Source organism: Leptonotus elevatus, chromosome 14 (assembly GCF_054856555.1).
Source record: "Leptonotus elevatus isolate MCC_2025b chromosome 14, RoL_Lele_1.0, whole genome shotgun sequence".
NCBI classification, from domain to species: domain Eukaryota; kingdom Metazoa; phylum Chordata; class Actinopteri; order Syngnathiformes; family Syngnathidae; genus Leptonotus; species Leptonotus elevatus.
Window position 1 is genome coordinate 4,472,286 of NC_141252.1, and position 24,645 is coordinate 4,496,930.

The 24,645-nt window shown below is 43.2% G+C and overlaps 1 protein-coding gene across 10 annotated transcripts in view; it reads left to right on the forward strand.

The window, feature by feature from the left end:
* The window catches only part of fgfr3 (fibroblast growth factor receptor 3), a 117,301-nt gene that overhangs the window by 40,293 nt on the left and 52,363 nt on the right, over positions 1–24,645 (forward strand). For 3 of the 10 annotated variants that reach the window (XM_086093982.1, XM_086093984.1, XM_086093985.1), the window contains exon 1: positions 23,226–23,597. The exons of 6 other annotated variants lie outside the window; for them this stretch is intronic. In XM_086093982.1, the coding sequence (XP_085950108.1) occupies positions 23,473–23,597 (125 nt within the window). In that variant the 5' untranslated portion in view covers positions 23,226–23,472. Of the gene's footprint in view, positions 1–23,224; positions 23,598–24,645 lie in introns of those variants that run through there. One more of the 10 variants, XM_086093983.1, reaches the window with a different exon arrangement.

Genomic DNA, 24,645 nt, shown 5'->3' on the forward strand with positions numbered 1-24,645 from the left:
TGGCGTCTGCGTGAGCCGGGACGTGCGCTGACTAATTATCGTCCCCGCTGGAAGCTCGTCAGTGTGAAGAAGTCAGCCGCCCGCCATGCATAAATCATCAGAGCGTTAATGGAGGTTAATGTAGGCTGCGACACCAACATGGCCGACGCCGAGAGTGTGTGGGAAGTCATTCAAATGAGGAATGGGCAAGTACCGATACCGGTCAAACTCGGGTCCTCGAGGGGCGGAGTTCTTCATGTTTTCGATGTTAAGGAAGAATGCTGTGGAAGCGTATTGCATTCACTTGGGAAAATTTTTTCCGTTTTTTCTGACTCATTTTTGGGGGGAGCTTTGTTTTTTGTGTCTTTTCTGCATATTTTTTTTATTTTACTGCATATTTTTTTCTGTCATAAAAAAATTACTCCGAAAAACAGAGCACGAGCTTCTGTTTTTGGGAGTATTTTTTTTTCGATTTAATAATTTTTGCCCCCCTGTTTTTCCTAAATATTTTTTTCTGTTTTTCTAAGTTATTTTTCCTCCTGTTTTTCTGCATATTTCTTTTGTTTTTTTGAGTAATTTTTCCTCCTGTTTTTCAGAATATTTTTTTAATGACAGAGAAAAATATTAATTAAAACAGAAACAAATATTCTGAAGAACAGAATTGATTAAAAAAATAAAAACACGCACACACGAAATAACAAAAATCTTCCCAAAAATGAGTCAGAAAAACTGGAGTTTAGTTTTTCTTCAAGTGAATGCAATACGCTTCCGTAGAATGCTGCTCTATCGTTACCTAAGAATTGTATCCAGAGAAGATGTAGCTACTTCCTTTACCTGAGGGGACCTCAACGTCGATGTGTGTGTGTGTGGGGGGGGGGGGGGGGGGGGTGTTGATGACGGTCATCCATGTTGAAAAGCAGCTGGCGCACACGGCCACATTGCATTACAGACAGCAAATTGCAGGAAATCGCAATGGAACCTGCAGGAGCAAACACACAGCTGCTTCATCTTTGGAAAAAAGGTGCTGGTGGTGCTGGGGAAGGGGGGGGGGTACACCGTGTGGGGTGCAAGGGGGTTCGAGTCTCTGTCCATTTAGCTGCAAACACAGCAGGAACACAGATGGCGCCAAAATGTGATGTGAAGCCAAGATAGAGACAGTAGTGATGGGGCGGGGGGGCCACAAGGACAGAAGGTGAAATAGAACCCACGGCCTGAAAGGAGACGAGAGGACCGGGGGAGGGGGGGGGGGGGTGGTCTCTGGGTGGCGTTTTTGTCCCGCTCCAATCACACCTGTTGACAAGAGGACGCGATGATGTCACCCGCTTGGACCCCTCGAGGGAAGAGGTGGGGTGCGATTGGGAGAAAGCGATGGGTCACTCAGGGTGGTGGGACGAGAGGCTGGGGGGGTGCGCCTGGGGAGGGCTTGTCAAGGGTCCTGTGGAAGCAGGAAGGTTTATTGTCTTGAAGATGTTTGCGGTAGCTGCAGAATACGTGAACCAATTCTGTCAGGATGTTGAAGGGGGTGCGGGGCTCTAACAGTCTGGGATTTTTTTATTTTGGAGGTGCACCAACTCTGTCTGAATTTAGAAAGGGGTGTGTGACTTAGTAAGTTAAGCCCCATTTTGTCCATTTTTTAAAGGGGGTGTGTGCGTTAAAAAGAGGGGAAAATTAAAACTTGTAAAAAGGGGTGCGCAAAATCTCAAGATAATGAAAGGGGTGTGTGGCATAAAAATGTAAGGGAATTTTGACCAGGTTTTTGAAAGGTGGTGTGGCTTTAAAAAACGGACTTCAATTTTGAACTTTTCCCCCAAGGGTGTGCAACATCTCTGGATGTTGAAGGGGGTGCGTGGCTGAAATTGTTTGCTAAATGTTGAACTTTTTTGGGAGGCTTTGCCCCAATTCTGTTTGGATGTTGATAACTTAAAAAGTGTAGGAAATTTTGACTATATATTTTTTGTTTGCAAAGGAGGTGCGCCAACTCTGTCTGGATGATGAAAGAGTGAGTGGCTTGATTTTTTTGGGAGTCAATTTTGGGAGGGTGTGTGTGACTCAAAAAGAAAGAAAAATTTGAAACTTTATTGTGGAAGGGGGTGCGCCAAATCTGTCAAGATAATGAAAGGGGTGTGTGTCATTAAAACAGGGAAAGTTTGACCATTTTTTTGAGGGTGTGCACGATGTTGAAGTGGGTGTGTGCTTTCAAAAGTTTGAAAGATTTTGACTTCATTTTGTGCGGGGTGTTCAACTGGGTGCGAAAAACCTTTTGATCATATCATTTTTTTCTTTCCGTTTTATTGGGTTCAAGTTTCTGCTGCAGCCGCTTAAAACCCTCTTCAACGTCCACCCTCATGCAACATATGGCGCCGCCCAAAGACTTGAATTTCCCATCTCTGGAGACGCTTCCGTAATTACCTCGAGAGGATAAAATAAGGAGAGGTGCAGAAGGGGGTGCGAGGGGACATATTAAAAGTGCCTGAAAAAGAAATACTCTGCATTCTTCTATCAGTCCTCAAAAAGGATGAAGAGGATGAAGAAGAGGAGGAGGAGGTGTTGGGTCTATAAAAAAAATTAAAAAAACGGGTGCGTTCCAGGAGTTGTTCCCCTGGGGGAATCTGAATAAATTAATCACAGCGATTGGCTTCCTCTCCTGTCCCCCCCGCCGCCGCCCTCTGGCGGGACGCCGTGCTCTAATTGGGCCCCGGCCCGGACGAGGCGCTCTCATTGGTCGAGGGGGAATGTGAGAACCTGAAGACCTCGGCCCGCCGGGCTGACAGGAGCTCAAAGGGCAGCTTCTCTCCGTGGCGTGAATGGCGAGGAGCAGGCGGGGGGGCGGCGGAGGGCTAAGGGGGACTGGTCGGCGAGGTGGGGGGGCCGTGGGTGGCAGGTGGGTGCGCTATTATCCGGCTACTAATGGAGCGACGGATTTTGGAGAGGGATAATTAAAAGTGATGGAAGCGGGGGAGGTGTGAGAGGAGTGTGTTGTCATGTGTGCAGGTTCACGTTTGCAGAGGCGCACTAAGCTGAACCTCTGCGACAAAAGCAGGGATCCCCCCCCCCCCCTTACTGCCACCCCCAGTGTGTCCCAATGGCCAGACATCTGCCTCATTATAGCCTCCACTTCACTGCATGCTGCCCATTGTGGCCGCTCCCTCTGTTTGTGCTCACCATTCACACAACTGCAGCGCTCCACAGGAAGCACTTTGTTTCATAAGTCCTCACCCCCCCACCACCGCACCACCCCTCGATCGGCATTGCCAAAGATGGACAGCGATACCTGCGAGTAAGACGAAGCGCGATAGTGTGGTACTTGCGGGATGGGATATCAGCTCAGGAAGAGTTTGATACTTGTCAATGAGGACGAGTGCGACATTTAGGACTACGCAGCAAAATCGCCAGTGTTAGATTAACACTGAGTAGTGTTAAATCTAACACTAGAAAATGGTGTCCACACCAATGAGTGTAAATCTGACACTTTTCAAAGTGTTACTTTTTTTTTTACACTGTTACTCCAACACTGTATAGTGTTAAAAACCTACCCTGGTAAATTTTAAGTAGTGTTGAAAGTCCTCTACACTCGTGTCAGTGTTAACATTTTAACTCAAACTAGCACTCTGGTAAAAGGTACTTCATTTATAAAGCATTTTTCCTTCTTACAAGGCCCTTAAAGTGCTTTTGATTACCAATGACACGACAACTTTGACAAAGTTACTCCAGCCTGGAATCGAACCCAGCTCTCAGGGTCAGGAGATGATCGTTCCACCACGACCAATCAGGACAAATCCAACATCCATGACAAGGGTGTGATACCTGTAAGGTAAAGTGATACCATAAGTTGGGTTTTTATTCCAATTTTCAAGAAATGCGAAAATAAAACTGAATGGAAACGCTAGAAATTTGAAAAAGGGCCCAAAATTCGCAAACAAGTTTTTACGCTTAGAGGGGGTGGATTTTGAAGCATATCGAAAAAAGGAAAATGCTAATGTTGGCTATGGGAACAGGTTTTTCGAATAAACGCCGGCAAGACCGGATGCACGTTTTGACCGAATATTACATCACACGTACGTTTGTAGTCACAAAGCAACGTCGGACGATAAAGTAAGGTACGTTTAGGGCGGACGACGAAACAGAAATCGTTTTGGGGAATTCGTTAAAGAAGCAAATATTCATGACATTTTAGATGGAAAACAGCAACAAAACGCTACGGTTGATTAAAATTCAGTTATTAAAACGTCATCGCACGGCGCAATCGCTTCCTGGTCTTCTTCTTCTTCTTTGAAATTACTGGTGGATCACATCTCTTAATGGTGTATACTGCCACCTACAGCGGCGGAGTCCCGTCTCAATATTGGCAAAAAAAACAAACAGATGGAAACGGGCATTTTCAATAAATTCAAACCATCGGATGGAAAACCGACCATTGAGGAAGATATTTGTTCAATTTGCATAGTTCTACGCGACAAACCTTCGTTTACAGTAAACGCGACATCATTTTCCAGAATCAACCCGTGGAATGGGCTTTTCCTCAAAAGCGTCCCGCAGATGATGAACTATTGATCAAGCCGCCGATCGATACAAACAGTTCACTGAATCACTCCAATCACTTTTGATAGTCGACCTGAAGATCAATCAATGCTCCGCAAAAGCTTCAGCTTTGTGTACAAAACTCGACGCTAGAAATCTCCCGTAGTGCTTTCCAAACATAGAAATGAAGACTTGAGCATGCGACAGCGTCAGTAAAAAAAAAAAAAAAGTCAATACATTCCGACAGCGAGACAACGCGCCGCTGCGTGCGCATACCGCCGGAGCCCTCCAAGCCCTCAGAACCCTGGCATACTTTCATACGGTGTGACGCCTTTCTGCCGCGCTGAATGAGGCCTTTGAGAGGTCGGGCGGGGTCGGTGGGGGGAAAGCAAACACGTAGCCGGCAGCGGCCGCCTGGGAAAAGAACATCCCGAGCGGAGTGGTGGTGGGCCGTCCTCACACAGCCGCAGCCTGAGCAAACAACCTGAGAGGGCTTGATGAGAGCCGGGGCTGCTGGGGGTGGGGGGAGGTTGGGGCTTCCCGCCTTATTTTCATGCAACAAAAAGCCCCCAACCGCATTTTGGTGGAACTTGCTCAAGATGGCTGCTTCACACCAAAATGGAGGACTTCCTGTTCAATTTTGGGCGAGCTCCTTCAGACTTTTTGGGGCATGAAAGGCCAAATTCCGTGTTGACCAACCATCCAACTATTGCACGTCCAAAATTGCCGTCTCTGAGACTTGTTCATGCGTCCTGTCATGTTAGACACGCCCACGAAAGTCCAAGGTTATTTTCCAACAGTACTACTAAGACAAGACATGTCTCCGCAATTTCAAAACATCAAATTGTGGATTTGTTTTCTTTAAATGATTATCTTTTTAAAAAAATTATTATCAAGAAAAGTTGGATTTTTCTCATACAGTTGAACTTCTACGTATAACTATGACTTTGTTTTCATAAAGTGGACTTTTCCACACATAATTATAATTTTTCTTGTAAAATTCTGACTTTTTACTCTATTAGTAAATTAGTTTCCTAACTCTTTCCAACCATTTTTTTTTAAAATTGTGATTATGTTTTTATTTAATTTTGTAAATATTATTTTATGATATTTTTTATTTACAATTTAGAGTTTTTTTTGTTTTTTGTTGTTGTTGTTGTTGATAAAATTGCACAATGTTTGTACATCCCAATAGAAATGTCCAACCACTTTAGGTGTCGATTGGCAAAACGAAAATAATCTTTTCCTTCTAACATTCTCGGGGAGGGGGCGCTATTGGGTCATTTTCGGTCCCATGTCGGGGACCCCTTCAACGTGTCACTTTTCACCCGAATACACATTTTTTCGCAACAGTGAGTTTTCAGGCACGTCGAGGCACCTGAAAGTATCCTTTTGCTGATGAAATGAACAGTTGTGCAGTTGTTGGGTCCGGTGGGTGGAGGTCTCGGGTGGGGGGTCTTTACTGGTTTGTTTACAATCGTGACTACCATTGACGAAGGCGGGATCAGCGTTCACAGATGAGGCCTTTGAGTCTGTTCAATCCAGGGATTAACTATTGTGTCCGCATAGCACGGTCTCCCCTCCTGACACCCCCCCCCCCCCCCCGCGCTCACCACCTCAACCTGCCACCCACCGATGGGCCTTCAAATGGCCCCCCAGGGGGGTAGTTAGCCCGCCATTAGGACGCCTGATTTAAGTAAACTGAAAGTTTTGTTTGGTACCAATTGCAACTTTTTTTTCGGGGGGGAGGGGGGGGGGGGGTAGTGTAAACTTCAATGTGGTCGCATTAAAAATTTTAGGGTCCTGTAGCCTTGTGAACACTTTAAGAATCTATTTAATTTCCCAAATTTGTACCAGGGATCTTAGTGGAAATTTCCATATTTTACAAACATGCCCCTTTAAACGCTTATGGTGCCGTGCCGAATTTGGTGTCTGAACATTTCCATATTTTAGGGGTCCCTTTCAAATTTGGGGGCCTCAACACAAAGGTTGTGCCTTGTGAATATTCGAGGGTCCCTTGAAATGTTTTAAGGTCCAAGACAGCGTTTATGTTTTTCACTCGCCTGCACTGAACTGCATGTTTTGTCTTCTTCGCTTTCATATCCAGTTTTACCAAACCAAGTTTGGCAGCTTTATTTATATAAGACAATTCATACATAAGCTAGCTCAATGTGCGTCGCATAGTTAAAAACACAAAATTCAAAGGCATTTACAAACCAAACAATTTAAGACATTGAAAAGCAAAGTAAAAAAAAAAAAAAGGATTAGACTAAAATTACAACAACAAAATGTACAGTGCAAAAAGATTTTGGAAAAATTGATTATAGAAATGTTTTAAAAGACCTTAACTCATTTGCTCCCAAAAACGTATAAATACGTTCTATTTGAAATATTACCAGTGTCCCAAAGATACATACTTTGATGTCGCTTCTGAACTGTACGGTTGAAGCAATGGTAGTTATTACAAAAACAGCCAGCTTGTGGCAGCAGAGTATAAGAGATCACCCAGGGCCATGTTGCAAACAAGCTCTTTTTCCCAACAGATTTTTGAATCATGATGAAACTAAGCTGTCTTCTAATGCTAATTGATGCAAAATGGAAACAGATTTTTTTTCCTGATCAAAAAAGAGACTCTAATCTTGCTTTTGGTAGGTTCCCTGTTTTTATAGTAATAGAACACAATATTCTGTGGGCCTTGCAAAAGCAGTCCAAATCCACTAAAACAGCCGGGAGTGAAGGGGGTTGCTTCTGTGAAAATGGCTGTGATTCAATGAGTTAATCACAAGTATGGTGAGAAAAAGCATACATTTTAACTTGGATTTAAAAGCATTTATACTTGGAGCTAACTTCATTCTGTCGGCAGCTTATTCTACTTGTGTGCAGCGTAACAGCTAAATGCTGCTTCACCATGTTTGCTTTGAACTCTGCTGACCTCGCAACCCAACAGGCCTTTTATTTAATTAGCATTTCTTTAATGGATTCAGGACGCAAACCACCAGTCACAAGTTTCATCTATCAACATGAAATTTGAACACAAAAATGATGTCTCGTCACACAAGTGACTTTCTATTTCTTGATTTTATGATTATTATTTATGATTATTTACGGCTGCGGGCGCGACGCTACAAGCTTGAGTGGAATCTTTCATCACGCTTTGAAAGCAAGACAAAGAACACAGATTATTTACAGCGACCATAATATTTATACACTGTTTGTTGGGTTAAGTTATGTCAACTTTATTAAAATCATATTTGGAACTCTCTCTTGGCAAATGGCTGCTTGGGAAATGTGTGCGTCTTTGTGGTCAAGAGAGACGAATGAGTGTGTAAAGAAAAGAAAGAAAGAAAGAAAGAAAGAAAGGAAGTCTTTTTTTCCACACCCCCCCCCCCAACTAACAATGGGCTTTTTACGATGTCATTGATTTGTTTATCATTTTTCCACCAGTCACAGCTGCTTCTTGTCAACTTGCACGGCATTTATTCTCTTGGAGGACAATGTGAGCATGCGGAAAACAGAAAAAAGGGAAAAAAAGCATTTCCTGTGTGAAAATGTACTTACATGTTGATATTTTTTTACATAGATTTTTAGCTGTGGTCATTGAGATTTAAAAAAACACTCTAGGTTGTTGACATATCCCCCCCCCCCCCCAATTGTATATGCAATGTGTAATCACCTTTACAAATGAATTAAGATGCATTGAAAAGATGCCAACATGAATGATTCCAATTTCAGCTACTTCACTTCATTAAGTCCTCACAGGCAAAATAAGAAATGACGTCTCTTCACGACATTTCCAATCACGGACGCACGCCAGCAAAGAAATGAGCCAATTTGTTCTTGGTTCGAGCTCAGGGAGCATCAGTTTGTAAAAACAGAAGTGAGATTTCGTTCAAAACAGCAACGTAAAAATGCAATTGAATTTCTTCAGCAGTTAAAAGTCAGGTTTTATTAAGCTTCAGTGGAGGTTCAAATAATTAAACTGTTTTTTCTTTGCTTTAAAAGAGAAATCAGTTCATGAAAATAAAAGGATTCTCTCTCAAATGTGAAATAAAAAGTAAGTTGAAAAAAAACGGAGGTGGGGATCTCAAATGTTTTTTTTTTCTTTTTTGGGCTTTATTTATTTTTAGTTTCTGTTTTCTAACTCATTTTTTCTAATTTTGTTTCTGTTTTATAGATTTGTTTCCCCTGCCATTAAAAAATATACTCAAAAAAGCAGAGAAAAAAATGAAAAAGATTATTCTGAGAGTAATTAAGTAGTAAAAGAGATTAAAACAAAAGGTTACAAAGTTTTGGGGAAAAACATTTTTATATCAAATGCATTTTAATACTGTAAAATGCCTTGAAATTTTAAATTTGTATTTAAGTAAAACAATAATTTTATCATAAAAACATTTTGAGAGGCCAATTGACTTCATTTATTTATTTTTTCAGTTTAGTTCAATAATTTTGTATTTTTTTGTGGAATACAATACATTAACAATGCACTGAAGAATATTCCAACATTAAAAGTATACATTCAAATCCTTTGTGAAGTCACTCGTGATCGATTAGTTATGCCTGTGGGCGACACTAAAGTTTCTAAAGTTAACTACTGCACTAAAATGATCCGCCTGACAAAATCAGGTTTTTTGCGTCCACTGCTGCTCCACAGCGAGGCTGTTGTTGTCGTGCCAGTGTTTTGGTCGGAGGTTACCGTAAACCGGCGCTCGGAATTGCTCTCCTACTTTTATAGCCTCGCTAACCAGAATAACATGCCAAAAACACACAACCACACATGCACGCGCGCGCACACACACAGTTAGCTTCTCGAGGCTAAGGGCTGTGTTACGCGTCCACTGTTTTTCTTCATTTATTTTGGGGCAAGCAAAAATGCAGCTGCAGTCTGTGCGGTTGTTTGTGGGTGACCGGTTTGGGCCGATTTGGGCCCGGCGCCATTACGCTTCTGCTTTCCACAATATTTCCCAACCGTCACTGAGCCGTAGCACATTTTGTTAGCGTAATATCATAATTGCCCCAAGTCGTTTTTGAATGTTTTTGGAAAACAAGAAAAAAAACACAGACAAACAAAACAAAAAACGAGTTCCGTGGCTTCAATTGAACCTTTGTGGCCTGGATGACCGAGAATCCACACAGACAGAGAACAAAACACACATTTTAGTGAGCACGTAGCTGGAAAATAACTTTAGCAACTGCGCTATTAGGCTAACTACTTGTTACATTACAAATCTGTCACTGTACTGCGCACAACAATTTTGTCGGTTTTCCAGAGTCCGGCAATGCGACGGAAGTCAGTGGATCGTCTTCCGGAAGAAGTTTGGAAAGCAAACGGGTCAAATCAAATAGCGACCGGTCCGAGTCCAAGACATTCGTTTTTCAAGTTAGCCTTGGTAGCTCATTAGCATCCGTGCTAGCTGATTAGAATCAATGGCAGCCAAAGTGACGTTGCTGACCATTTAGCATCAATTCTATTTCATTAGCGTCATTGCTAACCGATTAACGACACTCACTTACTAGCATCATTTCTCGTACCTGATTAGCCTCAATGCAAGCCAATTAGCATGAATATTAGCCAATTGTTTCAGTTGATTTTATTTTGTAATTTAGTGATCACCACTGGATCCTGAACTTGACTGCTACTTGAGGTACTTTCTTTTTTTTTGGGAGGTGTGGGCAGGAGGTGGAACTAAAGCTCCTAAGACCCCGAGGAGCGACTCGTGGTGTAGTGGAAGGAGGGGGGGGGGGGACAATGAAAAGCTTGTGGTGGTCCTCTCGGAGGCAGACTGGACGTCTTTCAGCTGCTAAATGCAGCAGCAACACTTGTGTGGTGTTGATGGAAAAAAAGGGTTTAATGTCCCTATAAAAGCAGCTTTAGTGCAGACAGGGTGTATTTATATCTGCAACCACGACGCAAGCCAAGGAGCGCTGCGACTGTCGGATAAAGCGCTGTGTCTTCGGTTACCTTTTAATTTGCGATGCAACCAGAAAGCGACATTATTTAACATCATTCAAAACAAGCAGTTATTGCTATTGAATGCCATCGGCGAGACCGTTACTTTGAGGTATGACTCGATATGGTTAGGCGCGATTCCGTTTTTCAATTTTGTTACTAGGAAACTTTGATTCAGTCCGATTCTTTAAGACACCAAAAATTAACCGGATCCCAACTATGAGTCCACCGAGTGAATATTGCGCAAATGTTCTCTTATTTTATCTTTGTCGTGTTTGACATGACTAAAACGTTGACTTTGGACTGAGAACACGTCACAGCTATAAAAAGCCAACAACCGTAAACACCGAATGATTCGGTGATGATTTTCACCCTCGGAGAGCAACGATTGATGCTGCACGTTCTTTTTGTGTCACATGACTGACAGTACGCCGACGGTTACCGTAGCAACCACAAGATGCTACAGAGAGACGAAATACCACATGCTGTTTACACGCAAACGTTTGATCACAGCAAGTCGGCAAACTATTTCAGGATGACGACGTGGGCGGACGTAAGCTCGGCGACGAGTTGAGCTCAAAACGCGACAACAGTTGAAACTTCCTGGTTGGGACTTTGTTAAGAGTGAAAACGTGACTCACCAGGTCATCATCGACTTGTAGCGGTCGCTCAAATTTGCTAGCGAGAGCAAATTAGCTTTTGAAGGACAAAAGCAAATGGAGGCATCAAAGCAAAATGGCAGACTTCCTGTGTGTATTTTCCGGCATGACTTTTTGAGACTTTTTTTTGCGGGTCTACCGAAAGTCAAACTGGCTTTGGGGGCTGAAATTTCAAAAAGCTTTAGTTGTGCCAATTTTTTGTCGTTGGTTATGACTCTAAAATGGCCGCTTCAAATGATTCAGTTAACTTCCTGTGTCTTCTTGAGACTTTTTCTGTTGGTCAAGTCAAACTGGCTTCAGGGGCGGACATTTTTTCTATTAAATTCTGAAGGATGATATTGAACTAAAATGGCAGACTTTCTGAGACTTTTCACTAGGGTTGTCAGGCGATTAAAACATTTTTTATCGTAATGACTTCAATAGTTAACTTGCGATTAATCGCAAATTTTTATTTCTGTTCGAAATGTACAATAATTAAAAAAAATCCCAAATTTTCATACTCTTATTAACATAAAAGTGGAAAACAATGTTAAACTATGAAAAATATGACTGCATCTTTTAGTCATTGATACAGTAATTTCCTGATAATTTATAAAATTAAGTTAAAATTAAAAAAATAAAATAAAATACTTTACTGTAAAAGCAATATTGAATTGTGTTGAGGTAATTTTTTCTGCCACTAGATGGCATAATGGCATTTGTAAGACGGTGGTGACAGCTCAGTGCATTTTTTCTTTTCATATTAAGGAGCTATCTAACGTTTAACATTTTTAAAGTTGTAAAATACAACTTTCCCCGAGTCTCCACAACTTATTCTTAATTTATTACTGCAAAATGTTGACATTGACGAGTCTGCTGCATTGTGACCGAAATCTCTCCCAAAACAGGTTTTCCAAGTAAGAGGCGGTCATTCGTGGCCGTTTAAAAATGTTGTGGCATTAAAGGAATTTTAAATGGACGCACTCATTTGGACACTCCTACTTTTCACACGTGGCTTCTTGAGACTTTTTTGTGGGTCTGCTCCTTTTAGAGATGACCACATTTTTGTTGCTAAGTCAAATCGGCTTTGAGGGCAGATTATTATTTTTTGTTGTTGTATTTTTTAAATTCCAAGTGGCGCTGTCCAGCCACTTTTTGGGGATCAGCAGAATGAACACACTTGAAAAATGTGGTGAGTTTATGTGACAGTGGCAGTTTTGGAAATAAAATAGGATTTAGAAAAAAAAGCACTACTTTTATTTAAGACCGAATTTCTTGTGATTGGGGTCCCTAATGAAGTGTCCGGTGATCAGTGAGGTGCGAACACATGTACAAACTAATGTAGTGTTTCGCATCAATCCTCTTAAGCGCTTTGTGTGCACTGGCCCGAGGCGAGGCGACGGGCATGTTTCATTTGTGGGGAGGCTAATCATGATTTAACGGCAACAGCCAAGTAGTCAAGAAGCGGCCAATTAGCACAGTGGCGCGCGAGGCTGCGGCGAGGTGATAAGTGCGGTGACGAGGCGTCTGCTTAGACGGGCAGCTGTCACGGAACATTCCGGCGGCGGTGGCACGGGGGGGGTGGGGGGGTAGTGGTAGAAGGTGAGAAGAAAACGGGGAGTGAGAAGGAGCTACGATGAAAATGATGCCAACAATGGCTGGAAACATTGCGGCATTGTGTGGGGGCACAATGCGAGTGGTCGGGTCTGAAATGAACTCCCATTGTTTCAGCACTGACTCCGTTTGTGAGCTCAAGCAGGAGGGAGCCGGATCTGCATTGGTTCCGAATGCGAAAGCCTAACTTTAACAGACCCTAACTGTAAACTCTAAACACTAACTTTGGCTTGACCCTCATTTAAAAGCGATACCCTTGTTTGAGACCCTAATCCAGTCATTTCAAACCCAAGCCTTTGCTTGAAGTCCTACCCAAAAGTTACACCCCAATTTGAAGCTCTTTGAAACTCCAACTCAGGGTTGGAACCTTCGTTTGAAACCCGACTCTTGTCTTGATGTAAGCCCTACTTTGAAACTGCAACTCGAAAGCCTCATTTTAAAGAACAACCTTTGCTTGAACCCTCAATCAAGATTAAGAGCCTGAACTTGAAACCCAAACCTTTACTTGAAACCGAACCCAGGATTTACACCCTAATTTTATACCGTCACTTAATTTGAAACTCTAATTCTGGCTTGAACCTCTAACCCTCGATTTAAAGTCTAATTTGTAACCTTTGCCCTTGTTTGAAATGTAATCACGGCTCAAACCCCTAACTTGAAATAGTGACTTTAGTTCTAAAGTCAAAATTAAAATCTTTCTCTTTGTTTGAAACCTTAACTTGAATCCTAGTTTGAAACTTTCAAATGAAAACCCTTGCTTCAGTTGAAAAGAAAATCTAGCTTGAAACCCTGAGCTGCATTACAGAAACCATTTTGAAACTCCTCCAAGCAAAAACAGTCTACGGACAAAAACATGATGATGATGATGATGATGATGATGATGATGATGATGATGATGATGAAGAAGATGATTGATTTTGGACGACCCCCGGATGGCTGACTTGCTCCCAAAACGCGCACACGCAAAGATAGACGCAGTTGTTGTTGATTTGGACACCGAGGACGTGCCTAAGTGCTTTAATGGCATCCGGCCGCCGTCGCTCCACACCTGTTTGGTGACGAGCGTCGGCCATAATGGATGTCTGCGCTTATTTTAATCGGCGAGCCTCGGCCCGAAGCTTCGTCTGTAATTCGTTTGCGCTGATCCGGCGCAGCTCGAACGCCGCAAAATCAGGCAGCAAAACGTGTTCTTTGTCATGCGGCAGCAAACGCTGGATCAAAGTGATTTGAATCTTTGCTCTGAATCAGGAATCAGGGGTCAGAGGTCTTCTTGAACCAGGTTCCAAGCGCGCAAGGTGAGATTCCGATGATCTCGAGTCAGCACAATCCAGTGATTCATATAAGTCGGGCGATGGACGCAACGGAATCGGAACAAACTCTTATGATTTGCTTCACTGGTTCGAGACAGAAAACGCAACGGAATCGATTCTGTTGAATCGGGCAAATGACTCGTTCGCTGACTTATTTTAATGGACTCATTAGAAACAAAGTGGACATGTCTGATTCCTTTGAATCTGGAGACTCGTATCGCCCTAAACATTGCGAGATGATTTGGCTCACTGTCTTAAGTCAGCAGATTCAAGTGATTCACGTACGACTCCACAGAATCAAAACAAACTCCTGTGATTTGCTTCACTGATTCGAGACAGAAAACTCCACAGAATCGATTTTCTGTTGAATCGGGCAAATGACTCCAGAAACTCAAAGAATTTGGCTCACTGACTCAAGTGAACGGACTCGTTAGAAACAAAGTGGACATGTCTGATTCCTTTGAATCTGGAGACTCGCTGGAGTCAAACATTGACAACTCAGATGATTTGTTTCCCCGATTCGAGTCAGCAGAGTCGTTCCAAAACACCGTTCCTGGACTGGAGTTAGCAGACGTAGCGAAAACACAGCAGATTCCAATCATTTGCTTCACGGACTGAAGTCCTTGGAATCAAAGGGAACACGTGGACCTGGAGGATTTGGTTCTGTGACTCGAGTCGCTTGCCAGAAACGCAGCAGAATCCAATGATTTGACACAGCGGACCTCCATCGTATGCTTCACCGATTGCAGTCAGTGGAATTGTTGGTTCGCCGACTGGAGTCAAACCCGGTTCACTCAGTCCATTCGGTTCCCCGACTCGAGTCAGCGGTCGCAATGAAAAAGGCAGTCTACTCAGAAGACGGGATCGTCTGACTGCAGTCGGTGGACTTAAACACCGACACATTCCGTTGATTGAGTTGAGTCGTGTGACTCCACTGACTCCACTTAATGTACACGATGATTTGGTTCACGGATTGGAATCGGCAAACTCGTTGGGAACGCGCTGCACTCGGATGAAACGGCCGACTGAATCCATTGAAGGGACTTTCCAGTAGATTCAGAATTTCCTATTTGCTCCCCTTGAGTTGGCAAACGCGCGGCAACGGGATTCCTCGGAATCCGGCGGAATCAGACGGAAGTTATTTGACTCGGACGGTTTTGGGTGTGATGAAATATAGAAATAATGGTACTGCATGTGGTACAAAATTGGGGTGAAGGCGAATGTGGTTCAAATCGTTCAGCGGCCGCCGTGCGCGTCGTTGAGGCTCATACTGGAGCTGTTGCCGTGGAAACAAATACTAATAATGCGGCATGAACAAAACATGCATGTATTATGTATGTCGTTTGTATACAACATGTGAAGTCGACGATCTTCCCATGAAATTTGGCCGCTGCTGCTTTTCTTGTGAGAAATGAGTTCCTGGCGTTTGATCAGCAATTTTGTTTGTTTAACAACATGATGATAAGAAGATTCTCATTTGATTTATTCATTATTCATCCGTGTATCAATTGCTAATTTCATAGTTCCCAAAGTGTGCACAAAAGCCGCTTTGTTTGTTTGTGACGGTTGTCCGTCCGTCTGTCGCATCTTGACGGACCGGTCGCCGGGAATGTCAGGACTGTCGCTTATCCGCTCCGGAAAGTTCATCCGGACGCAGACGTGGCATTCCCGACTTTCTTTGCTTACTTAATTATATGCAGCGCGCATATTTTTGCATGTAAACCTCGATTTGAAAGATTGTTATTGATCATTTGTAGATTCAAAGCAAAATTCCAATGATCAAATGTTGGGCCAATTATTTAAGGGCGAGCTGCGTTGATGTACTTCCGAAGTGCTGATGTGAGACTTGAAATCTTTTTGTTCGTCACTCTCCGTGCACGCGCCCAAGCGCCGCTGCCGATAGATCAATGCTTTACCGTCAATAAGAGAAAGGAATTCCAAACCGTATCCAAGATCTTGAAAGTTGGACGGCGTTTCTTCACGTCCAGATGCTGCGAGACAAAATCCACAAAATGGCGAATGTTTCACGTCAAACTCTTTTTTTTTTTCACAAAATATGATGAAAGAACACACGAGGTTTTGGTCTCGCAAGACCTCGCTTGCCGGTTTTTCCCGGAAACGGACCTGGTCCAGGATTTGGTTCTTGCCGCGAGCTTGGACTTCTTGGGTTGTTGTTGCTGCTTTTTTTTTTTTTTTTTGACCTCTTCAGCAACGAGGTCAAAAACGACACAAGCACAACACCAACAACGGTCAAGAATTGAGCCATCAACAATGTCAGCATAAAAAAAAGCAATCCAATTTAACCAACGGTGTTTCCACCTACGCTGTCCGCCCACTCGGGGCTTGAACCCGCGTCGCCATCGTCATCATGGTACTTCTCGTCTGGGTTTGAAGGCCCGTTGACGGCTTGTGACTCGTCCTAACAAGCGGGGTTGGATGCGGGGTTGGATGCGGGGGGGCTCCAAGGGGTTGGGCTGGGGGACGGGGTGATTCCAAGGCTATTAGCTCGCTCCCTTTCCACCTGTCACACATTGGTGACTTCATTTCCACTGGGCTCGCACCCCCCGCCGCAGATATCAGAGAGATCATCTCCGTCTTGAGCTAAACGGCTGCAACAAGCGTCGTGACCCAACCCCCTTTCAACCCTCCCCCACACACAAAAATTCCCCCCACCACGGGACCCCCGCGACCCCTATGGCACCACGGGGGTACGAGAGGGTGCAGAGGTCTGGCTCAGGCCGAGGTGGAGACCTTCTCCAATGGAGCCTGTCATGCAGAAAAGTCCCCCGGCACCCCCCCCCCCCACCCAACCACCCACACATAGCTGTGACAAAGCCACTGCAGGATTAGCCAGTTTTTGTTGGCACAACACAAATTACAAGTCTTTTAGCACACACTTATAGCTCCATGTGTGTGTGCGTGCGTGCGTGTGCATGTGGTTCTATATAATGTTTTATAAGAGTGTGTTCACGTGTGGGGAAAAAGAGGGAGGGGTCGAGGGTATGTGTGTGCGTGTGTGTGATGAAGGGGTTCAGGCGTGACAGACGAAAGCTCTGGTCTAAAACGTTGAGGAGGCGCGACTTGTCAGCTAGCGACGTCTCTTTTAGCGGCGCGCCGCGTCCATTTTTCAAGCCCTGCCCTGCGTGGGAGTTCCTCTCATCGTTAGTTAGCGTCGTCGAATTTGGACGTTTTAGCACAACAAGCAAAAAAAACACAAAATCAAGCATGTTTCGTATTGGTATTCAATATGATAAAATGACTTTAGCAGTTATGCTAATAGGCTAACTATAAATAAATAAAAATCTTGTTTTGGGAAAATTTTCTCATTTGACGTAGGCAGCTATGCTATTAAGCTAACATCCTGACAGTTGTTAACTCGTCGCATTTTTAAGCCCGAAAGGAAAAAAACTTTATTTATAAATTTGTCATCTCATGATGACAAAAGTAATGTTAGTGCGCCTTTCCTATGGAGAAAAGTGCTCACAACATTTTTGCACGAGGTTAACCTCATTTAAATAAATTTTAAAAATCCACAACAAAAAAAAGTTAAGAACTGTCCAAAAAATGTCAAGAAGCACATCAGGAGACAGAAAGTCAAAGACATTTGATAGCTAGTCAAGACGGAATCAAAAACCGCGTATAAATAAAAACGGGTTGAGCAGACGACTTGACGAGTCTCTGCATCGTCGACTCATCGGAAAGGATGAAAATGAATCAGAATTGATCAATTCTGATGATCCAAAAGCTTCTTTATTGATCCTAATATCGTATTTCTCTGAATGGCAAATTTTTCTCTTCTTTCTTTATCAAACATTTTTCATATCGGAAAAATATATGAAATAAGACAAATCAATTTATGGTTAAAGCACCTTCAAGTGTGACACGAATGTAACAGTGAGAGTTGATTGGTCATGCCTCGAGGCGGAGGATCAAGAATGACGTATTTAAAAAAAAGTTGATGTGTTAGCATCTCGGATGCTACGAAGAATCGATCCACAGAATCGTCAGATGATCAAAAAAAAAAAAGATTCCGAATGGAATTACTGGGAACCGATTTTGATTCCCATCCCGACTAATCGTGTTTTTGGCTTCTCATGTTCCTATCGGCCAACTTTTTTCAACTGGCACGTCTGCTACAATTGCTAGCAAAAGAAAAATGACAACATTCAGCGGAATGCTGAGTTCTTCTTTCAATCATTTGATTGTTTTTGTTTGTTTTGTTTGAGCACTGTTGAAAATGTCAACGATGTCATCGATGAATCAACTTCCGCTACAAAAAGCAGTTAGTCACGCGATCGCAACCGAGTCACTCGATAAACCTTTTTGTGTTTACGCACGACAACGCAATCCGAGCACCCGATTGCGCTACAACGCGCTTTGATTGACAGCTCGCCAGCCGGCGACCAGTCGGGCCGGCCGAGTCGGCCGCTCCCCGACGCGCTCAAGCAGGAAATCTGTGACGGGCACTTTTCATCCGTGACACCACACGTGAGCTCGTCGCCGTTTGACGCGGCCGACCAGGAGAAGCGTCTAAAAATAACCTTTGGATGCAAAAAATGGCCTTTCATCTTCCTCCTCCGTCTTCCTCCTGTTCTCGGCGGAGCGAATGAAAATGCGGCGAAGCTGACGCGTGCCGAGTGATAATAGATAATAGATTACAGGCCGCCGTCGGGGAATTGCCGCAATTTTCCAGCCGGCTCTTAAAAGCCTTCCAGCGTATGAAAGTCCGCGGAAGAGAAGCCAATTGGAATGAACGGACGGCGTCGGCCGCTCGCGTCTTCTTCTGCGCGCGAACGCGTCGTCTGGTTTGTCATCTTTTTTTTCCAATTTGAACCCAAATCAGGTTGCGCAAATGGTACGGTCCTGCTGTCGTTTCGCGTTCCTCGTCTACCGAGTGAAGAACGCACGAACAAACGAGTTTACTAGCAAGCTGAAAGTGTCGACTTTACTTAACAGTTTTTTCACCTTTTTTTTTACGGCGGAAAAAAACGTGCATTTTCCACAAATTTACCAGATTTCTTTTTCTTCTCAGAATATCCCCCCCACCCTCTAAAAATATATATATATTTGTACGTGGCCCTATCACGCCGTCGTATTTTTTCTGACACATTTACATGTACTCATGTATTCTTTCGAGTGCTGTCAAAGTTAAAGCATTAACTGATGAATTCATCACAAAAAATGATGGCTTTAATCATGAATCGACGCAGATTAATCGCACTTTTAATTTGGCGTGACCGCAGATGGCGACGTTTAAGAACGTCATAAACATAACGACATGCGTTCAAGTAAAGCATTTCGTAAATTACATTTAGAATAATTGTTCATGTCAAAATATTGGGCTCGTTTTTTTTCTTCATTTTAAATTATGCAAGCAATTGGTTAGAAAAAAAAGTGGATGAGAGAATGAAGTGGATCAAAAAACTGTGGAAGACGTCCTCATAACTTGAAATGTCAAAAGAATGAACACATAACCGGTGCTCTTCAAATTTGGCAGGAAAAAATCATCTTTTTTATGAAGCGATTAATCGTGATTAATCCAAATTCTAAGTTTAAAAATGTAATCGTTTGATTCTTAACTTTCTTTCTTTCTTTGCCATTTCTTTCCTAAGAGGGCAAACGATGTCAAAATGCAGATTTGCAACTGTAATCAAGATGACTGGTCAGGTTGTTAACTCAAGTCTAAGTCAAGTCAGGTCTGGTGGGGATTTAGTCCAAGTCGGGTCGAGTCGACTTTTTCTGCAAAGTCCGTCTCTGCAATTTGCTTCTATTTAACGACGTCCTCAATGAGCCGGGATGTTGCCTTCTAACGGATAATTAGACAAAGTCGGCGCTAATGAACAATTTGATTCCGTGCGAGAATCCAAACTGCCGCAATGGAGTTGTTTTGTCATTCTTAGTGTTCCAGCAAGTAGCCTGTTAGCACGTGGTTGGAAAAAAACAACACGCGCGCACACGCACGTTTGTTTGCAGCGTTGTTTCTTCTTGACACTCAGTCATGTTTTGATCACATGGCTCACATCAAAGACACGTCGACTTGTGAGCGTCAACGAGCCGGCGCTCTGATCTCCCGCTCTCGCTTTCTGCTGTTGTTTGTTGGCGTGCGTGGCGAGCACGAACGGCAAACTTGGCTGAAGGCTGCTTTTGTTGACTCTGGCTTTGACTTCTCCGCTTCGGAAAACAGACGTCGGACTCGGACGGACGGACGGCGGCGGGCGGGAACGTGCCGGGGCCCGGGAAACAAGCGGCCAGCGCGCTCGCTCGCTCGCTCGCTCGCTCGGGACAACCGAGGAAGACAATTTAGCAACTCGAACGCGCTCTGTGCCAAAAACTGGAGTGAATGGCGTCGTCCGTGCCGTAAATCGTATTCGAGAGCGTCGTTAGAATTTGAATCGCTTTCCAGTCGTAATGAAATGAATGTCAACCGATTGATTGATTGATTTTTTTAATATATATTTTTTATTTCTTTGTTTTTGAATCGCACTGAATCACATTGGATTTGCAGTGAACAGTCATCGGAATTCATGAATTCAGAGGTGCAACAATTCATCGATTAATTGACAACAGCAAACGATTTAGGATTACATTTCAACCTCAGCAGTAAATATTCTCGGCTTTCTGAAAGCAAACTGATTATCATTGCGTAAAATCCAAATCAAACCTTTGCAACATTCACTTTGACTTCGGAAATGAATGATTAACATTTTTGCAGTTTTTTTCTAAATTAAAAAGTAATTGAAAGATGAATTGATTTATAAACGAATCATTTGTTATGGCCCTAATTGAATTTTTTTTTATTCGTGAATCAGATAGTGTAGTAATTGGAGAAAATGTCAATTCGGTTGTTTTGTAATTGAAGGGAATCAAATGTTAATTGCATCCCAACTGCTGCGTTCATTAAATGGCGTCGTATCCTCATCAGAGTGAATCTCATTGAATCATAATCGGAGTGAATTGTATTGAATTTTAGTATCGCAGTATTGGATTGAATTGAATCATAACAGGTTGTGAATCCGCAATGTTGTGAATGTTATTCGAGCGACAGTATATTTATTTGTTCGCGTGGAACGATAAACGGATCGAGTACTTGTTGTGTTGTGGCCCGAGACTTTTTTTTTTTTTCACTGTTCTTTATTTTCCAGCAAAGACCCTAAAACCAATACTGGAGGACTTGTTTAGTCGCTCCTGCTTTGCGCTGAAGTTCCAAATGGAATCCGTCCAACTGCCGCCGGCGGGCGGTGGACGTCCTCCAAGTAGCAATCTGCTCAATTGCCGCGCGGAGAAAGTGAGCCGCCGGTTCTCCTCCGGCCCGCCGCGAAAGCAGACGTTGCGTCAGGTGGGACCCGCCAACGCCTCGTTAACTTTAGCGCGTGGCGAGTTCCTAGCGTCAATCTCCTTATCGTTGCGTTTGGCGGCCGTTAGCGTGCTAAATCAAATGCTAATGCTAAGCTACTAATGGGAGGTCTTTATGTCTATAAAGTAAACTTGACTTTGGGTTTTCTGTGACTGGAGGACGGTCGCTAATCATTTAAAAAGCCGGCTCGGCTTTTGCGGGTGTTTCCGTGTTTCAACCCGTTTGACGGTTTGACTTGCCAATGAACTCTCACGTGTTTAATTTTTAACTCCATGAAAAGATTCATTGTTCATCTGCTCATCAGCGACTCCCTCCAGGCAGGGGAGGTCTCTGTGTGTGCGTGCGTGCGTGCGTGCGTGTGTGTGTTTCTGAGCGTTTGGTTGAGTGGGTGTGAGTGTTTGTAAAAAAAAAAAAAAATCATAATAATAATGAAATATTATATTATGTCTGGCAAGGTAGATTTGTTTTTGACATTGACTGTGATGAGCTAGTGTACCTAATGAAGTGTCCAGTGTCACGCATATAAAAATGTCTACCTCGTTATTCATGGTTGTCGCAAATCATGGCCAATCGGTCGGCCTGTGAGTTACGGCGGCGGCGGCGGCGGCGGCGGCGGCGGCGGCGGCGGCATACTCCTCGTGGCCCGAGGGGGGGGTGGGCCCCCAGCCGCTTTACGGCTTCATAAAGCGCTCCTCTCAAAACAGCGCCCAGGCCATTGGCGTGGCATTTTATTGCCTGCGCCAATTAGGCCTGCAGGTTAGCGCGTGTAAAAACATCATTTATTGGACACTTTAGCCAGCTAGCTTAGCATTAGCTTCTGCTAGCTACAGTTTTATTTTGGTGGCTTCCTACTTCATGTTTGGGGTCATTGATAGAAACCTCAGAAACTATTAGAACTTGGTGTTGCTCTGTTACCTGGATTTATTTTGGTAGGTTTCTACTTCGTGTTTGGGTTCCATTAAAGACTTTCAGCCAGTTTTGTCAAGCAGCTTTTTGTAAACAAACAACTTTGATTTGTATCTTCTGCGCCTGATGTGAGCATAAGCGTTAGTTCTCTTAGCACCGATGCCCAGTTTCGTTTTGGTAGGATTCTACTTCCTGTTTTGGTCCCAAGAATGGGACCCTCATCTGGTATCGAGCTGACTAGGATCTTTTATGACTGTTTTTAGTGTTGCAAAGCCATATTTAGCTCATTTACTTTTATTTTCATAGTGTGTTACTACAAATTTTATTTTGGCAGGTTTCTCATTCCCGCTTTCTACATTTGACATTTGACAGGACTCTCTGCCATTGTTTGCCATTTGTGACTTTGATATGGATCTTTTGTGATTGTTGAATTATTTAGAGCTCGTCATGCATCAATTTGGTGACTTTGCCCTTCCATGTTGGCGTGACTTTGGTCAACAACATTTGGTTTAACAATATATGATCATAAAAATATAGAGTAACTATACTGTATAGTGTACACGGATCAAATGTTGAACCACAGTGTAGGACTGACTGCATTGCGTCACAATAAGAGTGTTAATCATTTTTCATTTGCATTGATAGTGTGCAGTAATTGAAAGTAGAATCATTAGAGTGTAGAGTAGCGTAGAGTGGCATTATGTCAAAATAAGAGCTATAATTGTTTTACAAACAATAAAAGAAAGTATTGTACAATTAATTTCCAGAACTTTTTTTTTTTTGCTAAAGTAAAATATATTTCTGTATCTGCATCTGCTGTTTTTTTCGATTTTATTTTTTAACCTAATAAAGCGGATTTCCATGTTGCACGCTCTTCTTGTGAAATGTCCAACCGGAAACATCGCTGTTAGCCCCGCTAGCTTGCCGCCTAAACCCTCCATACCTCCCCTCCACCCTCCGCTCTTCTTGTCACTTCCCCGCGCGGAGGCTCCCGTGCTCGGCCAGTCTCACAGCAGCGAGCCTCTCCGAGCGTGTGGAGCGTTTGGAGCGTGTGGAGCGTTTGGAGCGTTTGGAGCGGAGCGCGACGCGGCTGTCGGCGGCCACGGAGAAGGCATGAGGGCGGCCGCCTGCGTCGGACTTTGTGGACCGCAGCGCAAAGTTCGCCGGAGCGCCGGAACCGCCGCGAGTCGACGACTTTGAGTTTTCATGCGGTTTCCAAGTCGCACTTGTTGTGGATTTCCTTCAAAACAGAAAGAAGGACGACTTTCAGGGGGAGACTTTGAGAGTGGAATTACTGCGCACACTTTGCTGCCGACGCGGATACGAATTGGGTGAGTTTATTCTTAGGATTTACGTTTACCTGCTCAAATGTGGATCGGCTCACTTCCTTGGACGGTACAGTCAAACAGGTTGACTCCGGCGCCTGTGCGTGCGGGTGCGCGTGCGTGAGCATTTGATGCCGTTTTTTTTTTTTAATTTACAGTACATTTTGAAGCGGTGATCCCACGTCATCAAATATGTATTTTGTTATGAATATCATTTGCAGCGGTGGTCTTGCATCATTATGTATGCAGTTCTCCAGTTGAAAATGGATAGGGTGGTCCGACATCATTTTGTGTGTAATCGATCATGGCTGTGGTCTTACATCCTTTTATACATATTTGCTTCTTTTTTTTTTTTTTATCGATATGCTTTGGTGGCATCCATCATCATTACATATGTTTCTGATGTTGTTGTTTTTTAAATACAAATATGCAAACAATAGGACTTTTCTTGCGCTCATCCCTTTCATGTTGACTGCACTTTGATGTCGAAATGAGCAAAAGATGAATAATTGAAATGGGTAAAACATGTTCAATATGAATTCATCATCACCAATGTTTTTTGTTCAAACGTCGCCTGCTGTGAAGTTCCTCCACGGCGTTCAGATGTTCATCCAAATCATCAAATAATGGCTGAGCAAATTGCAATATGCAGAAGCTGAAAGTGTGGGTGGGTGCGTGATAAATGTCACAGTCGACATGCCAATCATATGTTTTGACACTTTTAGGACGATGATGACACTTTCAGGCGTGTACGACCGCATACTGTATGTGACATGATGCACGGAAAACGAGAAGAACGCGTAATGTCAGTTTCAAATAAGGTGTGTCTAAAGAACCATAATGAGACACTTTTTATGCTTGTTTACATGTTTTAGGTTCTTTTCTTGACATATTTAAATATGCTGTGACAAAAGTCAATAACAATAGTCAGCAATAGTCTTTTTTTGTTTGTTACATAATTAGTTGCAAGTTGTTACTTTAGTACTTTTACATGCCATACTTCAGTTTAGGGATGTTTGATACCACTTTTTGTTTTCATACCAATACCAGTGTG